Genomic DNA, 8,780 nt, shown 5'->3' with positions numbered 1-8,780 from the left:
ATAAACAATTACCAGCGTGACTGAGTGTATTGGCAAGCGGTTTTCATGCTTTGTTACCAAGTCACTGAGTGACCTCCCTTGGGCCTTCTCTGTTCGACACAGGGTTGGGAAAGGAAGCTTTTTTGAGGCCTGTAGTCCTCTGGCGTACAAACTGCATGCCTCACCAGCTGAGCTATCAAAGGAGAGTGAACTCCGCCGAAAACCGTCCGACGAACCTCAGCATTACTTATCTGGTGTTTCCATCGCAGTACTTCGGGGGCACTCCACACGCGGTGGCCACGTTTCTGACTCTTAAAGTAGAACAGATCGGACCGTGGCATTATACGCTAAACCCTTGACAGTCATGTTGATGTCAGGTTGAAACACTGCACTGGCCTTCCGTTTTCGGGGGGTGATTTGGTTTTTAACCAGTCCCCAAGGACTTATGTGGCTGGCCAAATAGACGAACTTATCTACCGCGTTGATCAGTTCACTCGCATGCATAATGTTTCGGCTTAATCCTAGCCACTCTTGCAGCAGCATTTTACAGGTGCAAACATCGCACGAAACTGTGCAGCAGAGTCATTCAGGTTATTTAAAATAGTTTGCGTTTCTAAGGAATAGCTACATCTTTGGGGTGCTCAGTATCTAAGCGGATGCTCCGCTAGTATTTCGACCCCCGAGCTGTTAGAGGTGTTGAACACGGATGGTATACTTTCGATGATGAGGATGAGTGACAGGTAAAGAAGACTTAAGCAACATATCGATTACAAAGTTAAGGAGAAAGGGCAACAGAAGAAAACCTTGCCTGACACCGATGGATGTAGTTAACTCGGGAGGCGGTTTGCGATAGACACACACGCGTCCATGGGAGGTGGCATGAGAACCTTTGTATGAGGTGAAACAGTGCACAGTTTCTGACGACAAACTAAGTCGAAAGCAGATCGAGAAAAACGATCATTGTTTTGTCGTTCGAAGGAATGGCGTAGTTCCAGCACTTGACACAGGATGAAGGTATAATACTGATAATAACAATAACAATAATAATAATAATCGTTCAGTAGTCACACCTTTTCGGTCCCCAGCTGTTATGCTACCCGAAGGAAGTACGAGGGCTGAAATACTGTCAGGTCACCCAAGCCTAGACAGGAGCAGTCGAGATACTGAGGTTGGGTTCGGACCGCGGACCCTCCGGTCAGTATGTTAGCATCGTAACCATTGAGTTGTCAATGCAACCTCGGCCAGGTTGAAACCCTGCTGGATTTTTGCGAATTCGGTTCTGATGATGGACAGACTTTTAGGGTAACACCAGATGGCACAGTGAAAGTCATGGTCACTAGGTTGATTTCCTAGTGGCTTTTGCACTGTCTTTTCGACCCATTATGAATGTAGAATCGCCATTTCGCTGGAATTTTCCTCTCGTTTTGAGTTGACTTCGAGGAACTCGCCACCTTTAAACAGTGCGGGATGCAAACTACCTGGCCTGGGTGCTTTATTGCGATGAAGCAGTGAGATTTCGTGGTAGACTTCCTATGGCGGTTTGGTGTCGAACTTGCTGCATACAGTCTTCGATTGAATATCTTGCACAGCCGGACGCTCGCCGGCACCAGCTTATGTGACCTACGGTTCTGAGACAACGGATATCGAATACCTTAAGAACTGTCAGTTTTGTTGCCCAAGTCGTACAGCAAAATAACTACTGTAGCCCGATACGTCCACTGAGATTCAAGGGTTTTCCAATCTGTTTTCGGCGGTAGATGTTTCAAGGTGGTAAATGCCACCCAAGACTCGTTCACAGACCTAAAAGGACATCCGGGGCCCACACAACTTTCAAAATGCGTAAAACGCTGTGGATTTGGAGGGTTTCAATAGAGGCCTCGAAGTTTTCTCAGGGGTACAAAAACTGACAAACTTGCTGACCAAGCATGTAATGGAAAATCAATCAATTTAGTTGGGTACGCCCCTAAATACCAAGACTGCGGATCGCCTATACATATGACTATGCTGTAGTTTTGATGTAGCGTAAGATATAGTAGACATTTCCTACCAGGCCAAAACCCCACCAGCTACTGTCAAGTCAACTCTTCACGGACAATCATAGGACGATTAGAGCCAGGCTGATTTCCCTATCATTACCGCACTCAATACGAGCCTTATTTTGGAAATAGGCACAATCACGGATTCTCCCCACTTGTCTTCGAGAATCTTTTCGCAGATGCAGGTAAGTGGATCAAACAAGTGCTTGAACAATGCAGATTAAAGGTCATCCGGACCTGGAACGTGGTGGCGTTTGAGAGAAATCATGCAGTCGTAAACTTCTGAGACCGTTCTGGTTCCAGATTCACTACCAGGAGTACTGATGGATTTCGATACTCCCACTGAGTAGCGGCAGGTGGCTCCGAAAGTTGCTCTTCAAAGTGCGCAGCCCAATGGTCAAGGTGTCCTCTGATAAAAGTGGTTGCATCCGTTTGATCCTTGATCGTTTCGCCCACCGACTGCTTCCGGTAGTTCATCCACATGGATGAATCGAAGTAACCTTAAGGCATTTCTGGCATTCTTTTTCTCTTACTTTTCCTTAGCTGTCCGCGTCCCCTAGGCTTCATGGTCGGTGCACACGCCGTTCTTTGCGTGACGTTTGGTGGTTCACCGGGTTTACTTGTTTGGCACCGGCGGGAACATTGCTTGGGGATTCAAGCAGTGTCACTTCGAGGTAGCTCACCGGTCAGCGCACGAGCTTACTGGCAGGAAGGTTCCATGGGTTCGAACCAAACCTTAACATCTCGATTGTCTAGGGCAACCTAGCATTATATCAGCTCTTGTGCTTCCCTCTGATAGTGTGGCAGCAAGGCACCGAGAGGGGTTACAGCTTGACAGTATTGTTATTACTGTTATATTATTATTACTATTACTGTTATCCAAGCACCTCAGTGAGGCGTGCGGTGTTGTGCTATGGATGAAGCTCCTTGCACGGTGCAGAGATGTGGCAATGTCGTTCTTTTGCCAACTGACATCCTGAGGTCGGATCATTTGGAAGAGAGCCAAAATGTCGGAGACTAGTTGGATTTACACCTTCAAATTGAATTATCTCGTGACATCACCGTAGCGTTTTGCAAGTTTTTTCAAGGGTCGTTTTTCAGCGTCAACATTTACCAGACAGGTGATATAATGAAATAGAGTGCACACACCATTGGAGGTGTGCCCAAACTAGTAACGCCTCCAGGTTGAGCCAGCTGATACCACAGGCAAAATTCACGGCATTGTACAAAGATGTAGCGATCTCGTTCCGGTACGAAATGATATCTGCGTTGCCTGCTGTAGAAACCAGTTGGTCATCAAGTCCGCTTTTTCATCCTGTATTTTCTGAATTGCCGGCTATATTGTGCGTGGTTTTCTGTGGAGGGTCGAATTTGAATTTACATCAGAGTCAGTCTACTATTACAAGATTATGAAATTAGCCTAGTCTTTTGGGCACATGAAGCAGAATTTTCACTACTCGCTGTGAATTTAAGGGCACTCTTGGCCCGCTTTTCACAACTATCTGTGTTTATCTAGTTTTTGGAATTGAGGTAAACAGACCTTTGACCCCGATCAGAATGTTATTCAGTTACGTATCTCCCTGTATGTTCAGCCATGTGTTATGCATGTCAGGACATTGTCTACCGAGTACCGTGCCCCCTTCCGGATAGTGTAAACTGCGAGGTAGACAACATTTGACTTGGTAGAGGGGTGTGGTAGAGATTACGAAGTGTTGGTGCGGTCTGCCTCCCAGGATCGACTCCTCGTTCCGTCAAGAAGAGACAACCTTAACGCGGTGTGAACTTCTATTACCCGTGGGGCTGTACTGGGAAGCATACGTAGAGCTTCTCATCCAGGTTGGTTTATGGTCCTCCGGGCCTAGGGTTGAAACATTTGTAGCGACCTTACGCCATCCACCGCTGCCTTCAGGTTTTCAGTGAAAGGTTTGCAGAACCTTAAGCGTCTTCCTACTTATGCTTGCGTATCATGATCGTGATCATGATCATTGGCAGCAATAAACGGTACAACATACCCGTACTTAACTGCCGTAGGCCTGGCTACCTTGGCAGTATCCCAGCGGACCTACAACCATGAACTGTACATTTACAAATGACCTCATTCCATATTGGTGATAAGCTCCTCGTGACAACCCCAAGGCTTAAGGCGAAGATGTAAGAAATGGCGGCCAATCGATATCAGTGGTGTTTATGCCGTCAGTTTCTTCTTAAACCGTCTGGTTGACCGTTTAAAGTTGTAGACACTCCGGAATGTTTATGTTAGACAATCACCAAGTTCATCTCCCATCCGTTCTTTCTTTTTTCATTTTAAGGGAAAACATAAGCAAGTAAACTCTGTGGTTGTACGGCAATGAAGCCTGATGTTCTTTCTCCTGATGGTGACTCGAGGCACATTGTTGCATCGTGTCACCTTTGAAATGCCCTCCATCGCACTTGTTTTCATCTTTTTTCAGAACAATGTCCGCGGAGGTATCAGATGAAAGCTTGTTTCCTATCGCAATTCTAATCGATGAGCTGCGAAATGACGATATGCAGACTAGACTGGCTAGTGTAAAGAAGCTCACTACGATATCGCTTGCCTTGGGCCCAGAGCGAACAAGAAATGAACTGATACCTTTCCTCGCAGACATCATCTACGACGAAGATGAGGTGTTACGTGAGATGGCGCAACAGCTGGCAGAGTTTGTTCCGTTGGTCGGTGGTCCCGAATACGTTTATTGCCTCCTCCCTCCTTTGGAGGGCTTGGCCTCCGTTGAAGAGACAGTTGTCCGAGAGAAGGCCATTGAGACACTGCGTGCGCTCGCACCGAGCTTCTCCCCCAAAGTAAGTTGTTCTCTCGCCAAAGGGCTAGCAGTTTTGGATTGTTCTTCAAGGCTCTAAATTTCAGAGCTTCATTTGGTTGTAGATAAGGTTGCTGTTTATTTGCTCGCTTTACTTGGCAATTTGCTTGTTGACGTTTCGTCAGCAGTCGATGGAACATCATTGCACAGTTAGCTTCGTGGATCCTCCCTACGTTATTGCGTTTATATAGTTTTTTAGGGGGAATTTGATATCACTTGTGATTGGTGAAATGGGGGCAACTTTCCCGTAGCCTTATTGGTCTGTCACAATTCGTGCTGTGACAAAGTTTGCCCCTTCTTATTTGGTAGGTTATTCTGATAACTATTTTTGGAATTTTTATTTCCGCCACTTGACTGATCTGTTACCGTCGCTGTGGTCCACTTGTCTTGCATTTGACTGACTCGTTACGCTTTCTAGTCTTCATCTTTGGGGCGTTTGATCTCCGCGTTTCACTGGTGAAATAACGACTACACCTTAGCCAAACTGTTTCTGATCCTCCTAAGCTAATGCATCCATGAAGACAACCACCAGAAATACACTATTTGTATTTGACGCTTCAAACAGGCAAAAGCGTCTGCTGCTTTATCCGCGAACCAACTCTATCTTACCTTCGATCAAGGAGCACGCGGTGGTTTCGGTTAGGTTGTTCCTCCACTCCCGTGTTGCGATGTCACAGTTGATTTTTCGTTAATACTGTCAAAGGTTTTTTGAAGCTTCCGTCGTGCGGGTGGCACCACATCAGGCAAGTCGGCGTCGCTCGAGATTTCATCCGGGACGTTTGCAAGACATCACCTTTCCATTCCTCTCCTTTGGACTCCATTTATGGTGCCCATGAAGCGTCCATCTCGGCCATTTGACTATGGGTCAAACAATGGCGAGCGGACATGTTTTACACCATAGTCCCGATAAATTTACGAATACCGATGAGGTAAAGTGACTATCGTTCACCTCTGGGTTTTCAAGCTCACCTACTCCTCCGTTGTATTCCACGTTTGCGGTTGTGGGGTTGCTCACTTGGAGGATTTTCAGCCAGGATTCGGTTGGTTGCGCTCACGACGTTTGGAGTTTTCGCCGATGAGTTTTCGGCTTCGAATTAAACTTGGACACCCACTCAATCTGCGGATCACTCAGAAGCCAGCGGTCGTAGCTTCGAGCAAAGGTCTTCATTCTTTTTTTGCCAGTTGCCATTCGTTTAACTGCTTCTATACGGCTAGTGGCAGTGCATCACGCTAGTCGGACCAGGGTCACAGCTCATCTTGTGAGCGTGTACGCGGTTATTGACCTCAATGACATTTAATGGCCGGGTGCGGCACAGGGCCTTGATCATTAGTCTAGCGGAGCATGACAACTATCGCTAGGAGAGTACGAACTGCTCCTGATACTAGGTGGCTCGCTTCGGGTTCCGAGAAAATTTTTTATGCGCGCTTAATTGATGGTAATTTATGCTGAAAAACGGCGAAGCTTTGCATAGCTGCGCCCACCCAACGGCGCACTAATGATGTTTCCTCGGGTGGTGACGAAACATCTGCAAATCAGTTGCCAAGCTCGGGAACAGATCATCGTAGCTTCGAGCAAAGGTCTTCATTCTTTTTTTGCCAGTTGCCATTCGTTTAACTGCTTCTATACGGCTAGTGGCAGTGCATCACGCTAGTCGGACCAGGGTCACAGCTCATCTTGTGAGCGTGTACGCGGTTATTGACCTCAATGACATTTAATGGCCGGGTGCGGCACAGGGCCTTGATCATTAGTCTAGCGGAGCATGACAACTATCGCTAGGAGAGTACGAACTGCTCCTGATACTAGGTGGCTCGCTTCGGGTTCCGAGAAAATTTTTTATGCGCGCTTAATTGATGGTAATTTATGCTGAAAAACGGCGAAGCTTTGCATAGCTGCGCCCACCCAACGGCGCACTAATGATGTTTCCTCGGGTGGTGACGAAACATCTGCAAATCAGTTGCCAAGCTCGGTGAACAGATCAACAACCAATAAATTCACATGAGCTATCAATATTTCGACAAATTAGTGCACAGCTGTTTCATTTTTATTAGAAGTCGTCAGCACTGCTGGTTCATCTTGAAGAGGATGAATTTCGTGTACTGTTCATGCTCCAGCGTGCCGAGCCATCTCAGCAACAATCTGACTTTCGATCCATCATCAACGGACTTTTTAAAATCACTTTTGGACGTATCTTCGTACCAGTTGAATCGGGAGTCAAAGGTGTGACCAGAAAGTGTGGTCTTGACTGCATCTGATGGGGAAACAGAAGGTTCATCTGGGGCAAGATGGCCCAAGTGGTGAGAGCGCGAATTTACTGACCGGAAGGTCGGAAGGTTCGAATGCTACCTCCGCCAGTCGACTTCCCCTGTTTAGGCTTGGGCAACCTGACAGTATCCCAGTCCTCGTGCTTCCTTCGGGTGACATGGCAGCTAGGCACTGGAAGGGTGCTACAGCTGAACGCTTTCTTTCTTTTTCTTTCACCTGCTGGTGTTTGACTACTCAGTCTATGCGTCAGTGTTTCAATGAGCTTCAGTTGTGTATACTCAAGCTACTGTTAGAGTTGTCGCAATAATTCTCTGGACTGACGAATTTCAATAGATATAGTCGGCTATCGTTTGACAACTGAAATATCACATATGCCTCCGCTCAGTTTCTGACGTCATCCTCCTAAGTCAGCATAATCAGGAGACCAGCTTCAGAGTCAACATAGCCTACCTAATGACTTCTTCGGTGGAGTTAGCAAGCTCTGCCAAGTCGAACAGTCAGCTCCATATTTCTAGGTGGCGAACTCATTGCTTCATTTCACTGTTGCTACTCTGGAACATGGTCTATCCGATACTTGAGAACCCTATTGCACTCACTAGTGAGTTTGTGGAGGGTGGGCTCTGTAACTTCGGGACCCAGGCGTATTTGACTGTTGTGAGTCCTCAGAAAGTCCAACCTATCGTGTGCATAAAAATTCATTCCAGAGCTTAATTTGCAGTACGATATTATGCGTTTTAATCGCTTTACTGTTTCACCTTTTTGATGCTGGAATTATAAACCGGATTTACGTAAAACTCATGACATCGACAAGGCTAATGATTTCAGGAAATGATAGAATTTCTGAATCGTCCTGCTGTTTTCCTTGTCTTGCATATTAAATTAGTGAACAGGCGACTCAAACGAGCCGCTGTCGTTATTTTGAGAACTTTACTGTCTCGTTCTCACGGTGTCGACTTGTTCGCATTTTCGGGCGGAGTGGGATCATATTTAGTGTATTTTATCAGCAGATCTGCTCCCTTGGAGTCACTGTAGTCCTTCAGAAGAAAGCTCTGTGAGTAATGCCAATTTCTCGGGAGTTCACAATTCCGTTCCCTGTTAGCATCAACATAATGCTAGATGTTTCGGAGATAATTTAAATGTTTTGTATTTAGGTTAAGAAATTATCCAACTGGTTTTGAGTCAGTCAATTATCCTCGAGTTGCACCGTAGTACCTGTCTGTATGACTAGATGCTAGTTAGCTCAGTTGCGTCATGTTTTACTCTCGCGTTAATTGGATCTACTTCTAGCTGGAATGATTCGCAACTTGCTCAGGAGCACTTTCCCGATTTCATCGATCTCCTCTGTGGCCTTCGTTTTTTGTAGGATCTTGGGGCACATTTTCTACCTCTAGTCAAGCGACTTGCCACTGGCGAATGGTTCACTAGTCGAACTTCCGCCTGTGGACTTTTTAGTGTTATTTATCGTCATTCGCCCAATGCCGTACGAACAGACCTGAGGCAGACATTCAGGCAACTTTGCAACGACGACACACCCATGGTTAGACGTGCAGCAGCTAGCCGGCTTGGTGAGTTCGCTCGATGTTTGGAACCAGACGCACTGCGTGCTGACCTTCTGCCACTTTTGCCGCAATTAGCCCAAGTAAGTGATTCATATATATATATATA

At 46.4% G+C, this 8,780-nt stretch overlaps 1 protein-coding gene across 1 annotated transcript in view; it reads left to right on the top strand.

The window, feature by feature from the left end:
* Positions 1-4,464: 4,464 nt before the first annotated feature.
* The window catches only part of T265_12690 (hypothetical protein), a gene marked incomplete at both ends in the record, with an annotated part of 15,678 nt that continues 11,362 nt past the window's right edge, over positions 4,465-8,780 (top strand). The window contains 2 exons of the mRNA XM_009164953.1: positions 4,465-4,835; positions 8,479-8,754. Coding sequence (XP_009163217.1) covers positions 4,470-4,835; positions 8,479-8,754 — 642 coding nt within the window. The remainder of the gene's footprint in view (positions 4,836-8,478; positions 8,755-8,780) is intronic.

Source organism: Opisthorchis viverrini, assembly GCF_000715545.1.
Source record: "Opisthorchis viverrini unplaced genomic scaffold opera_v5_10, whole genome shotgun sequence".
NCBI lineage: Eukaryota > Metazoa > Platyhelminthes > Trematoda > Opisthorchiida > Opisthorchiidae > Opisthorchis > Opisthorchis viverrini.
The sequence above is the reverse complement of the archived record's forward strand: the minus strand, read 5'-3'. Positions and strand labels throughout refer to the sequence as shown.